Genomic DNA, 18,831 nt, shown 5'->3' with positions numbered 1-18,831 from the left:
CATTTCTTGGCCAAAGAACCACGTTCAGAGACTGATCATTCAGGATCGGCTGTAGAACGCCAGAAAGGTTTCTCCACAGCTATAGTTAATATGTCAGTGATAAATTATCACGTTATGCATAAGAAACACCATCCTACCCTCCACTCAAATTTAAAACATATACGCGAGAAACGTTTAGTAAGTTTTGATGGAATAAAAAAACAAACATCAATTTTGATTTTCTTTGGTTTTCTGATGCAGACCTGCTGGGAGATTTTTACCTTTAACCGTCCCCATTAGTAATTAACTCATTTTTCATTGAAAGGATTTTTTTAATCGAACACAAATTCTAACCCAAAAATTCTATTTATCGTCATGTCAAAAAATGCTGATCATTTTTTATGATGACAAATAGAGATCAAAACTGCTGATGATTTTTATATCAAAAATGCACAAAATGCAACGCTTTCACTATTAACTCATCTTCACTAAAAAAATTTAAATTAAACACAAATATTGACACAAGATAATTTATGAGAACTGCCATCGAACACGGCCCTGCATCAATCCTCTTCCATTGGAACCGCTGGATAGTTCCACCGATCTTCCTCAATTGTTTTATTGATGACAGATGCGGAAGATGGTAAACCATGTCAAGGAATCACAAAACATCACCATGTGAAAAACAAAAACTAACCAATGAATAACCAAAGAACAATAATTACATAGTGACCAACCTATTTGAAAGCTCCAAGCCAAACAATTATATATATATATATATATATACATATATATATATATATATATATATATATATTTGCTCTTTCATTTACTGTAAAACATAAATGATGTCATGGTTTTTCAGGATCAGCAGCCCAACCAAAGACATCTTTGTGAGACAAAGCAATAGAAGTACGTGGCAAATCATTAAATGCAAGCAGATGACGTGGTTAATAAGCAGATGACATGGTTAATAATGGCTATGTTAATGAGTGCAGGTGCTGATGAATGGCGCTATTTGGACAGAAACTTGGGTGCAAGCAATGATGTGTGTGTGACAGATAAATAAGCTAATATATAAACAATATAGTTGAAATATTGTATAACATCTAAAATTAACAGCTGCACCTACACTGGAGCTCACTCAGGTGTGGCAGCCTATTTCGCAAGTCCGTGTGACATGGGAAGGTAGGAGCATAAATGCAAGACAAGCCCACGTTACGGGCAGAGCTATATATAGGGGGGCCCAAAGGGACAACTACTCCCCCTGACACACTGATGACCGAGGAGCTAGATAAGGGATACGAGTTGCCAACTGGACTGAGTTCATCCCCATAACTTGCAACTCTTCCTCTTCTACTCTTTCCCTCAACAGAACCCAGAGTCTTTTGCTGTCAAACTACTGTATTTGGTTTTAGCAATTTAGAAATTATGGGATTGCTCACCGCAATATCCGACAGCTTTTTCTTGCTTGATTTTTCTCCTTTGGTTTGTTTTTCCCAACTTTCAGTATGATTGCAATTCTTAACTTCCTACTTTTTTTTTTCTAATTTTTAGGATTTCTTCCGATTATATTGGTATCAGTAATCAATGTAAATACTTAAATATAATGACATATAATAATCATAAACTCAAGGTAGCTTTTATTCATTCAGATGTGATTTTGATACGATGGCATGAGGAAATTGGAACTTTGTGTTGGAAACAGAATTTGGTTTTTCTTTTCTTTTTATTTTTTTTGTTTTCTTGCCTTGTGAAAATGAATCATAACCATACATTCCCAATAACCTTTTTACTCCATCAGAGTAAGACTGCATTTGATATGACAGAATGTTGGACTCTAGTTGGTAACAGAATTAGGGATTTTTCTTCTTTTCTTTTCTTTTTTTTTTCTTTGTGAAAATGAATCATAACCATACATTCTCAATAACCTTTTTACTCCATCAGAGTCACACTGCATTTAATATGACAGAATGCTGAACTTTAATTGGTAACAGAATTAGGGTTTTTCTTGCGAAAATAAATCATAATCATAGATCCATAGTATTTTATCCATTCGGTTGTCATTTTGCCATGATGGCATATGGAATTTTGGATTTGAAACAGAATTAGATCCTCCCTTCAAAAGCTTGTTTTTCAGTCAATAACACATAATAGTATTTGGTGATTTCTAGCCTAAGGAACCTGCTGAATATGTATTAACTATTAACTGAATTAATAAGTCATTATTATTAGGATTACAGACTACAGTTCAAAAATCAAATATAAGCCTCTTAATAGACTTACACCTATATTTTTTCCATTTACTATGTATAAGGTGCCCGTCCTACCGAAATTTCCAGTTATGTGACTGTTCATGTCTAAAATTTCATCTAATTAATCAGGGTCCTAGCGGGTACCAGGAATTTTCATTCTGTACATCAGAAAAAATGTCAGAGCAAAGACCTAGGGGTAAATATGCAAATAGTGAATTTTTTTTTCTGAATTACATGCAATGATGCAAAAAGGGTAAATCAGAAACTCCTCTGTGACATTGTGTATGCAGGAGAAAGGATTATCCAGGACATAATAAAACAATAATAATAACAAAAATAGTGACAACAATAGAAATGATCAAGACAGTAAAGGTATCACTTTGAATCCCCCATTTCAGCTTATAATACTAAATTTCCTGCATAGTATCATAATGACATCGAACAATTCAAAGAAACCAGCAGAATATCTACTGCAGCTACCCACAATAAGGGAATAAATATTCACTCCATCAATATAAAATAAAAGACACAATAAACATCATTAAAACTTGAAAGGTCGACAATTTTTCCCAATGTAGCATAACTGAAACCAGGAGAAGAAGACCAATGATGACCCTGCATTAACACATATGTGTTTCACACTTCACAGAAGCTGAAGTAGCCATCAAGCAAGTGGCGGTTTCATTAACACGTTTTAAGAGCTAATGAACAGTACTCTGGCTTAAGGAATTAACCAGAAGCTAGATGTTCACATAAGCCAAGCATATATACATAGCTATGCATTACTATCATAATCATATGAACAAATTTCAAGACTCAAAAGAACACAAACATAAAAACCATGTTTAACTGCAAAATATCAAGAATGTGACCAAAAAGATAGCAGCATAATTTGCAGATAATGGCACCAGAGAAATACATAGGTAAATTAATAGACTTAGCCCCAAATATGAAAATATGAAAGCAATCTTATAAGGATATAAATCAACATGGCATCATCCTCCTTCTCTCCACGGCTCCGGCTATTCTTAAGCTCACGACGGATCTCAGGAGTTACCTACAAAGCAAAATTGAGAATTTCCATTGGAATATGAAGAAAAATATACATGTACACATCCCCCTTTAGTAATGGAAAGGAAGAAATGCTCACCAGATAATGCTTCTGATGTTGAATTAAACGGTCCAAGTTGTTTTTATCCTCCTTCACTAGTTCATTTTTGTATCTGTATGAACAGGTTGTGAAGAATGTTATTTTTTATCCACAGTTTTCAGACATGTGATAGTTAGTTTTGCAAAAGTATCTCTCCTAGAAGAGAGAGAGAGAGAGGGGGGATCCTATATCATGAACAAGAACAATCAGCATGAATCATAAGCATTAAATCAAACAGATAGGATGACTAATCTACTGCAACATCAGAAGTTCGTTTTTTCAAAAAGTGCTAGTTCTATCAGTTTGACTTTTAAAAAGCCATTGATGCGGCGATGTTTAAGCCATAGTCACAAATAACGTCTCGGAGTTTTAAATGGCAAGGTTTTTCTCAGGTATAATACGGTGGGCTTGAAAAAAAACATGAAAAAACGTTATTTTTTTAATTAAAAAAACTAAAAATGGGGGAAAACTAAAATAAGTGAGAAAATAATAACACAAACATCAAAAGATAAGTAGATTTGCAACAAATAAAAAATAAAAAATGAAAAAAAAGCTGTTTGGCATTAAAAAATGAAAAAAAGTGAAAAAAAAAACGTGTTTTTTTAAGTTTTAAATGGCATTTCATTTTCTTGGGTTTTTTCGCGTTTTTTTCGAAAATAACGTGTTTTTTGTGACCATGACTTTAAGCCGTCAGTGCTTCAGGCACATCATCAAAAAACAACAACCACATAATTTGGTCTAAGAATTCAACCTTTGTACAAATGTAAGGAGTGACTGGTGCCATATCACTGGCATAACCCTTTCATCATCCAGGAATCTCATAAAATGTGCAGTAACAGCATCAAGCACACGATAAGGCAATGCATACTTCTTGTCCAGGAGAAGCTTAATGAAATAGCTGCAAAATAAGTAAGCAACAAAAGGATCAGAGCACCTCCAATTTTAGCCATAGAAATATATAGTCGCAAGAAAAGAAATAAAATCATGACGCCACTCATGAATCAATATTTCTCAATATCGGATGTCCTATTTTTTATTTTTATTATTTTATAATAATACTAAGTTTGCTTTTTATATCTTTGACATGCAATGTCGTTTTCTCCAATGCCTAAACCCCCAATCCCAAAGTCCTAGACATCTTCACAATCTTCTCTTCTTTTGTTATATTTACAGTCATGCTTTTCCCTCATTACAAGGTAACGAGTAGCACTATTTCCTCATAACTCCTTGGTCACCTTCTGCAGATACTTGGATTTGCATGTCAGTGCCAGCTTGACTTCTTGGTCACCTTCAGACCACTGAGACTTGAGACCACTTTCAATTCATGCATGTATTCTTTGCAGATGGCATATTTTGCCCTGTATAAACTTAAAGAAAACCACAAACAAATGAAATCTGAGGCTGTAAATGTTTATAATATGCTCCCGTGAAAATATCAACATATTTGATATCTGACTTTGAAGAACCTTGAAACTTCCATATACTATTGACTTGAACATGCAAAAGATCAAGTTTAGACGTCTCTCATAGAGATTTGACGGAGATTGTTATATAATGAATAGTGAACAGAATACACAATCCCTAGCTTTGAGTAAGTTTTGGATCACAGCATTATGGTTCCACCAGTGCCACAAATATCACAATATTTTCAAAAACATCATTGAGAAAAGTGAAAAAAACGAAAAAAATATTTTTTCAAAAAAACATGAAAGAAAATTTATCCCATTTTTTTGCTTTTTTTCATTTTTCTCTTTCTTAATGTTAATATCATCACAAACTCAAATTTAAAGTTAAACTAAATTATTGATCATAAATTTTTATCATCATTAAGACATTAGTTAACATTTTACCTAGTTGTTTTTAGGTCTTCTTATTAGTTTCTCATATATTTTATTTTTTCCTATTTTTTATCATTTTTTAACAAGGTTTGGCTGAGACTTTTCCGAGAAAAACCAATTTCACTGAAAAATACACAAGAAAAATCATGCCATTTCCAATCCGAGAATGATATATTTATGACTATGAGTTCCACCCAGATCAACCACCTTTTTCATTGTGATAGCTACTTAAATGAACTGCAAGACCTTTTTTTACTCTTGAAATTGCATGAAGTATGTTTCTGGTGCCTAAAGGTCAACTATTATACCTGGTTGTGCCACAGTAGTCCATCTCAGCTATTTTCATCAAAGCAGCACTGCATTGCACAAACAGATTTATGTCATCAAACTACAATCTCATAAATACTTACTGGATGTTACAAACTTGAAAAGATTACTGAGATGGTGCAGTTAACCGCACCCAACTCACTCTGGGTGCGAATCCAGGTCGCACCCGCGACGTGGGTGCGGGTCCAAAAAGGACGCACCCTGGTGACGTAGACTGAATACCTTGAATGAAGTGGTGGAATGGATACTTTCTGAATTACACTTCCGATTATAACAGCTTCCCTAAGGGAGCAAGTACCTGACTGCATACAATTTGAAGCATGTTTCTCAAATGGAAAAAAGAATAACTTAGCACAAGAAAAAAAAATAGCCTCAGAGATTCCTCATAATGTGCTAATACATGCAGTTTCCAAAGGCCTAATATTGTCCCATAAGATCCTTCTTGATAATTTGCAACATGCAGTACCAATGTACCAGTTAAGGCATTTTGTGCAGAAATCTATAGCATAGCCCCCTGTCCAGTATATAGGACAACTCCATCTTAATGGTGATCAGAGAAACAAAAGATCAAATCTGTCCAAAGTTAAACTTCCGTATATAGACAGAAGCATTAACTGGAACCCTATTACATTTAGTTTCTTTAGGAGGTTCGGAAAGAAAGCATGATTAGTTAGAGAAAGTGAATAAGGAATCATTTCAATGCCATAAAGGCCTTCACATTCATCAAGGGGCTTTGGAATACTCTGGAACACCAACACCATTTCACTGTTGCTCAGTATGAACACATCCTATGCAGACAAATAGTTTTCTAATGACGATTTCGTGAAGAAATTGTAATTCCATTGTATCTTCACTTCTATTGTATCTTATGTATTTGTATAAAACACATGATAGTCTAGGCACAGCATAAGCAATGAGTAGAGCCTAAAGCCTAGCCACACCTTGGCTGGACCAGGAGCCTTGAGCAGTTAAAAATAATGTAAAAACTAATAAACGGCAAAACTAGATGTTATAATATAGCCACACATATATAAGCACATAAACAGTTACATACAAAAATATATAGACCATTAAATACTTCAAAATACTGATGTAAGTGGATTTAGTGGAGGTATGCCTCCTTACAAACTGAAGCAAATACATTAAAATGAAGCCCATTGTTGCATGGAATATTTCAAGGCAATGTTTCAGCACGCAAGAGACAGGGGAACGAGGCAGCTAAACATATAGTGTTCAGACACTTCTTAGTGCACAGGTGTCTGTTTTTATGCCATTGACTTCCATTACCAAGCAACATCCAATCTATGGGAAACTGTGCCTTTTGTTAGCAAATTGAAGCAGAGGATAGAACCTTAAGGTCATGTTCTTTAACACAGACTTGAAATGTGCAGATCTGAGATCACCATGGATCTTGGCTCCACTGTTTTGAGGTCTGAAACCACCCCCCACCCCATCCAACCAAAAAAAAAGATGGAAAGAAAGAGAAAAAAAAAAAGAGAAGACATTGGACCTCAAATCTGAGTCTTTAACAAGGCAGCATGCATCTCAGATCCCCTAGAACATCCATAGGGAAACAAACATGGCCTAAGAGACTCTGCGGCATTCAATTTGAACCACTTAATAGTGTACTGCTCCTGGTACTATGCTCATGGATTCAGTGGACAATGGTGGAAAAGAATGCCACACTTCTAGAGCTGTTCAACGAATCGAGCTAACTCGAACTCGTTCGATAAACTTGACTCGAAATCGACTCGTTTATTAAACGAGTCGAGTTCGAGTTAAGAAATGAACTAGACAACCTAAACGAGTCAAGCTCGAGTTAAGTGAGCTTGGTTCGGTTGAACTCGGTTAAGCTCAAGAAAGAAATATATAAAATACATTTCATAAAATTATCAAAAAAGGTAGATTGCTCAAATGGGTATGCACGTGACTGGTATGTGGGAGGTTCCATGTTCAAATCTATATCCCCCCTCTGTGTTTAAAAAATAAATTTTTTTATTGAAATGCTTGGCTCGGCTCAAGCCAATCTTCGGCCACAACTCGAATCGAGCCAAGTTCTAGCTTTAATAACTCGACCCGATTCGAGCTCGAGCTAATTCAATCGAACTCCACTCAAGCTCAAGCCAAGTTCGAGTTGGCTCAACTCGGCTCGAACTCGCACACGAACAGTCAACAGCCCTACACACTTCTGTACTTGATACAGGAGGCAGACCCTTGTTGATAGCTATTAGGGAAATGGGTATTTTGAATGCAATTACCTGAAGTCAGTAGTGTCACATAGTAAATAATGTCGGGTCGGATCCTTTATAAATGGATCTTCCCATCTTACAGCCGCACAATATAAGGCTGTTCAGGCGTAAGAGCCATTACTGATTAATGAAAAGAAAGGTTTAGGGTTGGTTAACCCTAGAAGGCAGTGTGTGTGAGTGTGTTACTGTTTCTTATTCTTATTTGCATTTTAGTGGAGGTAGCTGCCACCGGCTACCACTTGTAGAAGAAAGTGAAAAAATGTTTCGCCCTACTTCAGACCACAAAAGGTACAAAACTAATGCTTGAAAAAATTACATTAACCATCAACAGGAAATCACTAGTGTGATCTCACCAAAACCTCTTCATACAGAACACAAAGACTCAACAAGTCATAAAATCCTAAACTTTGACAAATTCGTAAAAGCAACAATTTCCCTTTTTTCCTACACACATATAGAAAGGAAATCTGAATATAAGCTTCCCAAAAGGAAACAAACACCAGGAACTTTGAGATAATTGAAGTCTTTCACACTATGAGGCATCAAAAAGCATTTCAAATGTAAAGTTGTGAACCATCCAGGAGGAGCAACAACTAAAAGACAAAAACAAGTACAAGTTCTTAAATGGAGCACAATGCTTTCAGCTGTTGAGCATATCATAGATTAAAAAATTCAATCCATAAGAAATGAATGACAACAAAAGTACTTCAGACAGACATCCATTCAAGAGAATATACCTGACATAATGGCAAAAAGATACCCTTAAAGAAGGCTGCTGGTTTATAAAGCGACTTTTTCAATGACTGATAAAGAGCAAAATGCAGACGCTTATTCTTCAGAATGTCATCTCTAACTCGTGGCAGTAACACTAAGTTGTAGAAACGTTGAGCTCTTTTGACACTCAAATTCGATGCAAATATCCTTGTCGCTTGATACATTGCATTTGGTGACCATTTTTCAGGTTCTGTCAGGTAAAGCACATCTTCCCAAAGTGAAAGAGAAGGAACAACCTTGAATGCTTTTGGAAGTTTACCAGTCGTATATCTGCTTAATAGCTTGCCAACTCTAAAAAAATAAATGAATTTTATAGTGTGAAAAACAGAACATATGATATGATCTCTAATTTAATTATTTATCTGGGAAAAAAAAATGGTACCCCTTATATAAATCAATAATGCTGCTGTCCAGTTGAGGGAGCGGCCGAGCTTCTGAATGTGACAGAAAACCATATTAGTTAAGAAAGAATTGGGAGTAAGAAAACAAAAGGAAATAACATAATTATATACATATATATATAGTCGCTTTATTGCCCTTAGCATAGTCCATCAACGTGTAACAATACAGGCTACAGAAATGTTCCATATGCTGTCACAAACATTTTCCATTCATTTTTGAAACAAAAGAGCATGAACAAAGAAACGAAAAAAAGAAATAGGAAAAATTAGCAACACTTTGAAAAGAAATAAAAATAAAACCACCAAAAGGAAAAATATCATGCTTCTTTTGTGATTTCCATTTTTTCAGGAAGAAAATATTTTTACTATGTTTTTAATATTTTTTCATATTTCAATAACTATTTTGGATTTCGATTGATCTTTTGTAAGCAAATTAGCAAAAGACTCAAATTTTCATTAATTTTTTTATTATCTTTTACATTTTTAAAATTTTTGAGTTTCCAATATTTTCCCAAGGAAAACAAACTTATCATTTAAATTTTAATATGAGGAAGAAACTTCCTGATAAAACACAACCACAAGATTTGTGAAAATTGTTCCATCCCTTAGTTGTCAAGGCGATGCATAGTCACGGACTAGGCGTGAGTCCACAGCCCTCGCCTCGCCTAAGTCCATAACTTAGGTGAGGGGTTTGGTGTTGGCGCCTAGGCTGGACTAGGCGCCAGCACACCTAGTCCATGGAAGGTGACTTTTCAGCTTCCCTTCTTAAAAATAACTGATTAAGTAACTGAATTGATTTCCAACTTTCCATAACTGATTAATTTCAACATGGAAGGTGACTTTTATTTGTTCTTTTCTAAGTTGATTTTGACTAATCCTAACTTGCTAACTTAAGTACTTAACACATAAAACATCAAGTTAACATTTTAGAATTAAAAATAACTAAGCAAAATTGCAATGTGTTTGGACACCTTTTTAGGCTAGGCTCGCCTAGGGGACTCCAGGCAGCGGCTGGCCGCCTTGACAACTAAATTCAATCCTTTGAAAGCTTATGTGATTATGGCATGAATCCCTATAACGGTGATACGTGAGGAAGAAGTATACAATATTTAAACTTTCACTATCAAGAAACAATTACACTTGTAAAGCTAAGACCAGCATCCGTACATCTTAACAATTTCAGGGTTTAGGACTTTAGGGTTTAGCTGCTTTTATCTACTAGCAAATTAAGAAATACTTCTATTGGATAACATACATCTTCAAGAAATCAAGATTAGTGCCACATTAGTCCTTTCATTTATCAGCAATGAAGCAAAATGAAGAACATAGTCAATTATTTTGCAACTATTTGACTATCATCTTTACCAATACTCGCTAGCTTTAAAATCAATCTGAAGCTTCCAAGACAATAGGCCAAGCACCTATTATGGCAGGAAACCCCATACTACATTAGCTTGTGGCACCGAAAATGTCCACTATGATGGTTAATCAGATAGCTGACATTTAAAAAACAGTATGTCTATACTGTATAGAAATGACCATCATCCGTGATGTTAATCCAAATGTGCTTTAGACAAGAAGACATCGGCCAGTTTTATGCATTTCACAAAAGAAGAAGTTATGAAAAAAAAAAAGTGTGCTACTTAGATTAACGAGGAAAAAATAGAAGCGGACTGTTATTTCAGTAACCAAAAAATTGCATGGTGTATCCAAGTTCATTTCTAGATTTAATTTTACATGGTCTATGAAAGATGAATTGCTGCAAAAGTGACATGACATCTCATTTGGACATCCAGAGCCACATATAGCACAAAACGGGTGAACGGAACCACAGAACACGAACCAAAGCTTTCTTCCGCATGCTGTTGCTACAATTATTAGCTTAAAACATATAAGATATATCTTACCAGAGGCAACTTGAGCATCTTTCTCCTTGATTTTTTGGATGATGAGATCAGCTAAAGTGCGTTGAGGCCCAGCATCTTTCGACATGAACGTGGCCAAAACCTTTTCATCCTCCTCGTCAATCTCCTAAACAAATACATTTCAGATTAAAGCAGAAAGCATCAACAACCATCCACACGGAGACGAGAGAAAAAGCAGCTCGCGCGGTAACATGATAAATAACATACATGGTATCCGTCATACTGGCTTTGTGTCTCAGAGAAATCGTCATCATCATCGTTATCTAGTTCTCCTAGACGAGTTATTGCCGCTTCTACGGCTGCGGCTGTGAACGCATGGCGCGTACTCGTGGAGCCCGTCTTCTGTGTTTCTTCCTCCGCAAGGATTTCTTTCTGCTGGTTTAGGGCTTCCTCCAAGATCCTGGAGCTCAACTTGGGTTCCAGATACTGCTTTTTCACATCACAAGGACAGAAGAAGATGATGGTCACAATGGAGAAAAATTAAGCAACTTGGTTAAAAAGGGGGGAACGGTTTTTGCGAGTAAGCCTTACCTCCTGTTCCTCATCGTCTGCTTCCGCTCCGTGGCGGTCGCGCCGGTGCTTAGAAGGCTGGGAACGCCTCTTAGAGGAGGAACGCTCGGATGCTGCTGCTTCCCCATGCTGATTCTCCTTTCTTCGCTTTCCCGCCATATTCAGTGCTTCTTCTTCTTCTTCTTCTCTCTTGCACTCCCCTGTCTCTCCCGCCTCCGAGCGTTGGCAGCAGCTTCGTCTAGGGCTTGCACTTGGAGTGCGGGGAATAAGCGGATTGAGTATGAGCTACTGGATCCAACCATCACGACGAAACCCGCGACAGCCCCTTTATCGTGTTTCATAATTTTTACATTTCTTTCGATTAAATTTCGTATTGAAGTGACACAGTTAGAAATCCTAACTTTTAACAACAGCGCCAGTTCGAATGAACTTGTATTGGTATATTTTGCATCAAACTATGCACTATGGGCACCGTTATGTTGTTGCATGAGAGCACGTCCACGAGATAAACACAAGAAGAAATGTCGTTAGGCGTAGGCTGGATAACTTTTCCTCTTTGCGGATCCTTCAAGTTCTTTGTGTTATCGAGGCAAGAAATATCTCCATATCCAGAAACAAAGTAGAATCTTCCGGTGCTGGAGCCAGAATATTTTTTTTGAAAGGACACTCGTTCACAGATTTTCATGTTCGAATGAGCACTTATACTGTTATACATATTATACATATAATAGAGCAAACATCTGAAGAGGTTAATGTGAAAATAAAAAAAACATTGAAAGGTAGGTATCGGCAACTGCCCGCACGAGCCCATGTGCGACTTCGTCACTGGAATCCTCTATACTTTCACTTTCATTTTCTCTTTGAGAACTTAGATATAGTTTCATAAGTGTTGTCCTATCTACTTCCTATTTCCAAAGTAATGCACATGTTTATCATGACATGATGCTTGTACTGCCACTTCACTTTTGTTTGTATCTTTGTTTCGGGAGGTATGTCATATAGATCTTAAACTTGAGAATTCTCTCTTGGATGGAGCTGCTGCTTCTTGCTTCGAAATTATGTGACTTTGGCTAGCCAAAGGCAACTTGGGTAAAATAATTGGTCTTTAATCCTAGAATTAATGTTATGGATAGCAAACACCGAATTCTAGAATAAGACCATTGATTATATGCAGGTTGAGAGCATGGTTTCCAAGATTTCAGGTCTTAATTATGGATCTCCTACTAACATTTGAAGTTGCAATAAGTGCAAAAGGTTTTCGTGACAAGTTTATTTTACATCTTGTTCTAACCATTCTACTTTACTCTCTACAACTATTATGCTTTACTTGATGAATTGTCCCTAAAGGGATTTCTGCTGCTCTTGTAGAGTTTTCAAGTTATCTTGTCAGTAGATTTTCTCTATAATGTATTTGGTATTTTATGGATTGCCTTCACATATGTGGTGCTCCCCTGCCTTCTATTGGTTTGCATGGGCTAAGCTGCATATTTAATAGGAAATGCAACTTCCATTGGAAGAATATTTTCAGATTTTATCCGAAAATGAGTTCTTTAAACAATGTTATGCAATTAATTTTTTTCTTAATGCCATGATGGATTAAGGATTTATCTTGGAATTAATATTTTAATCATGTAAAGATTAAAATTATTCCTAGATAAAAGAATTATCTAAATATTTTCTTTTCTTCAAATTGGATGTGAATGAATGTATTGTTTGGATGATAAGAAATCATATCAAAAAGAACATTTTGATTTTTTTCTTTCATGCTTCATCATATTCATTTCGTCTTGCTAGATCTACAAATTGGTTTTGTCATAATTAAGCATATTTTTTCTCTTTGACCATAAAATCACTTTGCTTAAATGTGAGTATTTACTTTGGCAGACATATATTGATCGTGTTCACATGAAGAAAAAAAAACAAATCACAAATGCAAATTATGGAGTATGGATGACACCCATTTAGACAACAAAGATGTTGCTACCTTTCAAAAGAAGCTGAAGATGCATATCTAGACTACAAACAAAAGTTTTGCTACCTTATATGACCCATGAGGATGTTTCGTAATAGGAATTCAGTGTGCCATGAATTTGTCCATTTGGAACGTATTTATGGAACACTATGTTTCAAACATTACCAAATGCACTCTATTAATGTATTGTTTGCAAATGAGATTTACTGTCTCATTTTTCAACATTCAAACATGCTTCCACACATTGTATCAAAAGCACATACTTCTCGGTTTTGTAGAACCTGCCCCTAGCAATGTCTTGGGCCTCTTGTGAGAGATTTTGCTTATCTATCTAAAATATTTTCATCTAGAAATAAAAAAATATTTGTGCTTCATGTGTCTAAACAAATAACTGATGAATTGCAACTATTCCTTACTTGCATGATTTTAGGTGTTCATATGCACGCCAATAAGTTTTATATTGTATGAAGAAAAATGTTGTCATATGGTACTCCAAATTTGTGAGACATGAGCATTTAGCAATCTTGTGTCTAATTAAACCTATATGTTGTTTGACAAAAATGTTGTGAGGCTAAATGCTTGTCACCTAAGATACCAAAACTTATGCAAGTGGCAATTAAATGTCTTATATATGTTGCCAAATGAAGTGAGATTGCTCTATCAATATATTTTTATATGCTTTATGACATCACAAAATTTTCATTTGAAGCTGTAATGTTGACATGTTCTTTTGAAACATGAAATTTTAAGTTTTGTCTAAAGTAAAAGAACTACATGAGTTCACAAAACAGCCTGATATTTATGATATATAAATTGCTCATAGGCACCAAATAAATCGGAGTTGGATTATGTGAAAAAGGGGCTTCTTTGAGAGGTGTTATAACCTTATTTTCTTGTTTTTTTTTTCACTTCAATCATGAGAAGTTCAATGTGCCTCTCAAAATTGTTGCATTTGTATTCAGTTGTTTGACAAAAATGTTGTGAGGCTAAATTTTGGTGCTACTTTTCATGGTAATATCAATATCTTGTTTGTCAATAATCCTAAATTCTGCAGTATATTTACAAATTATCACATTCTTATAGCACTGGTGCAAGAGGTATCTTTGTTGTTGACTTAATGAGTTATGTCATTAACTATCATGAAACTACCAAACAACATACTTTGCTCCATGCATTTCATGTTCATCAATTCTATTGCAAGCAACAAATATTATTCAGAAATGCACATGTGCTTAAAAGTGGAGCTCCTAGTTTAAATGTCATATATGTTTATTGCATTGATGAAATTGACAACCTTTGAACCTGCATGTAAAATGTTACGTGATATTGTGCTTCGTCTTGTGCCCTATGTAACTTTTTTTCTTCAAAAATGTTCATGTCCATAAACTATGTTAGATGCATAGAAGCGATGATGTTTACCCTCTGATATCTTATTTATAATGTCCCTCCAAGCAATGGAACAACAAACTATTTCAAATGCAAAGGTTGGTAAAGTTCACTTAATTGGTAGGACTTCTACTAATCCTAGTGAGTCACAGTATAACTGACATTTATCAGTGATTGATGACATTCATTTGCCTCCTACTTCGCTTTCCAGGTAAAATTTCATATTTAAATTGTCACTTTTCAGGTCTCATTTTGAAAAGTTAATGTTCATTTGACAACTATTCAGGCTTTATTTCATTACTTATTCACGTATTTACTCGATCAAAATGATATTTGGGTATTTGTTTGTTACATTTTGAAGATTAATTTTTTCTATAAACTTTTTTCTTTTCGGTTCTTAAACTATCACCATACTATTCTTATGCAGAGCATGTATTCTGCTATTGAGGTGGACACTTCTTTTACAAGACTTTTCTACTCCTCCCTCTGAATTATGGTGCAACATAACTTAGAACTCCCTAGAAAATGAAAAATTGAACTTTTTTAATTTAGAGACGACATCTCCTTCTCTACCTAAGTTAAAACCACTACCAACTTGAAAATTTCTTCACATGCTTGCGGTCATGTTCGTTATCTAGTGCTACTAAAATGGACTAAAATTCAACCATTGAAATATGAGTCTCACCATTTTCACTTCTTGAAATTTTTTTGCTATGCTCTAATTGAATGAATTGGCACCAACTATGAAGTATTTTAGAAATTCTTTCTTGGTGGAAATGTATACATCAAATGTTATAACGTAGAAACTTCTTAGAATGTCCAATATTAGAATAGCTAGCATTATAATGCCAAGTATTTATATCATGCTTTGGTCGGGTTGAACAAAAGTTTTAGATTCACATTGCACAGGTAATTAAATGTCTGCAAGTTTTGTTCGAGGCATTTTCGTAGCTTGTTTGAAAGAGATGCCATTAAAATTCCATGACTTTGCACTTGACTGTTGGCTGAAACAACAGCCCATTTTTGCAAACAGTTTTGTCATGACCTCTTGTTAATACTCCTTTTTATAATGACTAGTACGATAGGTGCAGCAAGACAACAAAGGCCTTTGAATTAAATGGAATGCAAACAACTAAAGGACTGAAATATACATGTATGTATGTATGTATATAATTAAAGGACTGAAATATACACGTAGATATATATATATATATATATATATATATATATATATTGATGGACTTTCATGACATTGGAAAAAAAAATATGGGTACAACTATTATATGAAGCCATGATTTTATTTGCAAACTAGAAACTTTCAAAGAGAAATTATGATTTACATTTGCGTATGTGTATATCACATATAAAATGTGTTTACAATTATAATATGCAAAACATTAGTTTTTAATGATATAGAAACACTTTTTTTCAAACGAACTCCTCCCGATCCATTTTGTGTCTGTGTGTGTCAGTCTTTTTTCACATTGGTCAAAAATTGTAGCACCATTATAATATGAAAAACATTATTTTTCTTTCAATGAAAACCGAGGATATGCCCTTAACCGATTATATTACCCTAAAAATATGATATTTACAGCAAAAAGTAGAAATCCCAAGAGGACCGGATGCAAAACAATTCATGATATTAGTGTATGCATTATACATTGCGATTCTTTTAAGAAAAGGATGAGCCAAAATTGAGATTAATTAATTACCATCTAGTGGTGTGCAACATGCAGTGATGAGTTTGATTGGTAATTATGTAGTAGGGACAAGGCTTGTTCCTTGGATGAACCTGTTTATCCACTTCTTCTGGTAGGAGAAATATATTAGCTTAAACACATATTTTTCCATTAAATGTTGCTGATAGATTGAACACATTTGTTCATAACCTAATTCTGAGAAAAAGTGAAACTAATACCTATGCCATATAAGATTCCAAAAATATAGTCTTTTTAGATTTCACAAATCTAGCAGTGTTGGCAGGCTTGCTTTATTTTTTTTAATCCAATGCAATATGTATATTTAGCTTGTGTTTTGAATAGATAGTCCCCTGATTGGATTCCTATTCATTAACCAAATAAACCCTTAGTTTGTCTCTCATATTCTTAAGTTGCAGCAAAACTATGACACTTCTATTTAATAGAGGAATTCTGATATGGTTTAGAGTCTTTTAGCCCATAATCTCAAAAGGATAAATTCAGTTTTCACTATGCCAAATTCAACTTGTGCTGATGATGGGTAGGATGTTGGTAGATAGGCAGGGGAGTTGTGGACAGTGGGAGATGTCAGTGAAAACACCCGCATAGCTTGTTGCACTCATCAACACCCTCATTAAGATCAAGAACATGAACAAACTCTCAATGCTCACTTTCCATTGTTTGTGCATGAGGGCATTTGCAGCTTTTATGCCATGAATGTCAATGGCTGCACTGGCCTTACCTGCCTCACCAAGATTGTCACAGGGCCAAGCTTGATGGCATGTATGACCGAATCCTCTATCCCAGCTTCATCACCTCCTGTCTAGCTGCTGGTGGAATCAGGAGCTCTATATCGACCATGTCGGTTTCCTTCATGTGAACATGTTATGCCCCAACTGAAGCCATTTTCTTATTCTTTCCTCTCATTTAACCTCACCATGTCAATCTCTGGCTTCTTTTGTCATTTTCCTCCTAGTTTTATGACTTCTATTTGTTTTTTTTGTACTTCTATCATCTACCTCCTGTTGTCAAGGAAGTTATTGGGATTAAAGTTTGGGAAATGTGAAACTATGGTTTGGTTTTGTTCTTTCTCTTTCTTGTTTCTTTAGTTTGCTAGTCTAAGATTGGACATGCTTTATGTCCTTTAGTAGTGCAAGGGTTGGTTTTATCATGTGGAGAAGGGATGATTTCATTGGTATCCTTTGTTGATTTTGTAGGTTTGTTGATTTTGGAGATCTTAGTTGGAATGGTTATGTATAATAAGTTAGCATGCAATTATAGTTTAGTGGAGTAATGTGCTAGCAATTACAATTTAGTGGGCTAGTGTTATAGCAGGTAAAGCGTGTGGTGGCAAACTTATAGGAAGTGAAACAACAAGTAGAGCAGCAAATTTCTCAAGTTTAAAATGTTGCCATATGTCATTTGTCTTTCTTATTCATTGTAATAATTATGGACACATGTCATTTTGTGTTTTCATTCATTTAACAGTTGCAATTGATTTCACTTAAAAATAAAACAGCTCAGTGGCTCTCTCTTTTTGCGAGCTTTTGATACCACCACTTTTTACAATGTGTCTCTAACTTTTATGGTATCAGAACACATGATTTGAGTAGTCAAGTAGACCATGGTGATAACCAACTCAAATCCTCAATGGAAGCCCATTTGGTTTCGGTAAAACAAAATAGAGAAAATTATTTACTATAGATATCACAAGCCAAGTCTATGATGATGAGTCAAGATCTACTCAATTATGTTAATGGTTCTTCAAGGCCTCCAAGCAATAAGGTTTCTAGGAATGAGAAAGGCTTGGAAGATCTTGATTCATAACTTGTGTTGTGGCAATGGTCAGACCAGCTAGCTAAATTGTATCAAGGCCACCATCTTTGGACATGTTTTTTGGCAGATTATGTGTGTGCAATCTGCAAGAGAAGCGTGGGAGACACTAGGGAAGGCGTATGGTTCACAATCACCTCTCAGAATTGTGATGTGAAGAAGGAATTACATTTCATACCAAAGGGGACATTGTCAATGGCTGAGTACCTTGAGAAAATCAAGCTGCTTGCAAATACACTAACAACTGCAGTCCAGACTATGAATGATGAAGAATTGATTCAAGTTACATTGAATGGACTGCCAATGGAGTTTGAAAGTTTTGTTACTTCAATAACCACAAGTTCTGCCTCCTCTACCTTAAAATTTCATGAATTATATGACATAATCATGAATTAGAATGTCGCCTATCTATTATGAAGCCTACGACAAACTAAAAGATACACATGTTGCTTTTTACTCCCCTCAAGGGAGAAGACAAGAGTGTGGTTTTGTGGGTGGTAGAGGTCGATGATAGACCTATCAAAGTAATTCT

General features: G+C 35.2%; 1 protein-coding gene across 1 annotated transcript; it reads right to left on the bottom strand.

The window, feature by feature from the left end:
- Nucleotides 1–393: 393 nt before the first annotated feature.
- Nucleotides 394–11,702, bottom strand: LOC116265844 (bystin). Its single transcript, XM_031646795.2, has 11 exons — nucleotides 11,430–11,702; nucleotides 11,106–11,324; nucleotides 10,881–11,004; nucleotides 8,955–9,006; nucleotides 8,536–8,863; nucleotides 5,772–5,851; nucleotides 5,531–5,578; nucleotides 4,136–4,282; nucleotides 3,385–3,457; nucleotides 3,216–3,291; nucleotides 394–622 (listed from the first exon to the last, which is right to left on the bottom strand). The coding sequence occupies exons 1-11, from the start codon at nucleotides 11,565–11,567 to the stop codon at nucleotides 543–545; spliced, it is 1,365 nt and encodes a 454-aa protein (XP_031502655.1). The 5' UTR covers nucleotides 11,568–11,702; the 3' UTR covers nucleotides 394–542.
- Nucleotides 11,703–18,831: the final 7,129 nt, after the last annotated feature.

This window comes from Nymphaea colorata, chromosome 12 (assembly GCF_008831285.2).
Source record: "Nymphaea colorata isolate Beijing-Zhang1983 chromosome 12, ASM883128v2, whole genome shotgun sequence".
NCBI classification, from domain to species: domain Eukaryota; kingdom Viridiplantae; phylum Streptophyta; class Magnoliopsida; order Nymphaeales; family Nymphaeaceae; genus Nymphaea; species Nymphaea colorata.
This window is presented reverse-complemented; position numbering and strand designations above follow the sequence as displayed.

Coding starts and splice junctions, on each gene's coding strand:
- LOC116265844 (XM_031646795.2), bottom strand. CDS start 11,567: ATGGCGGGAAAGCGAAGAAAGGAGAATCAGCATGGGGAAGCAGCAGCA. Junction 11,325..11,429: donor CAGACGATGAGGAACAGGAG/GTAAGGCTTACT, acceptor GTGAAAAAGCAG/TATCTGGAACCCAAGTTGAG. Junction 8,864..8,954: donor ATTATTGATTTATATAAGGG/GTACCATTTTTT, acceptor TTATTTTTTTAG/AGTTGGCAAGCTATTAAGCA.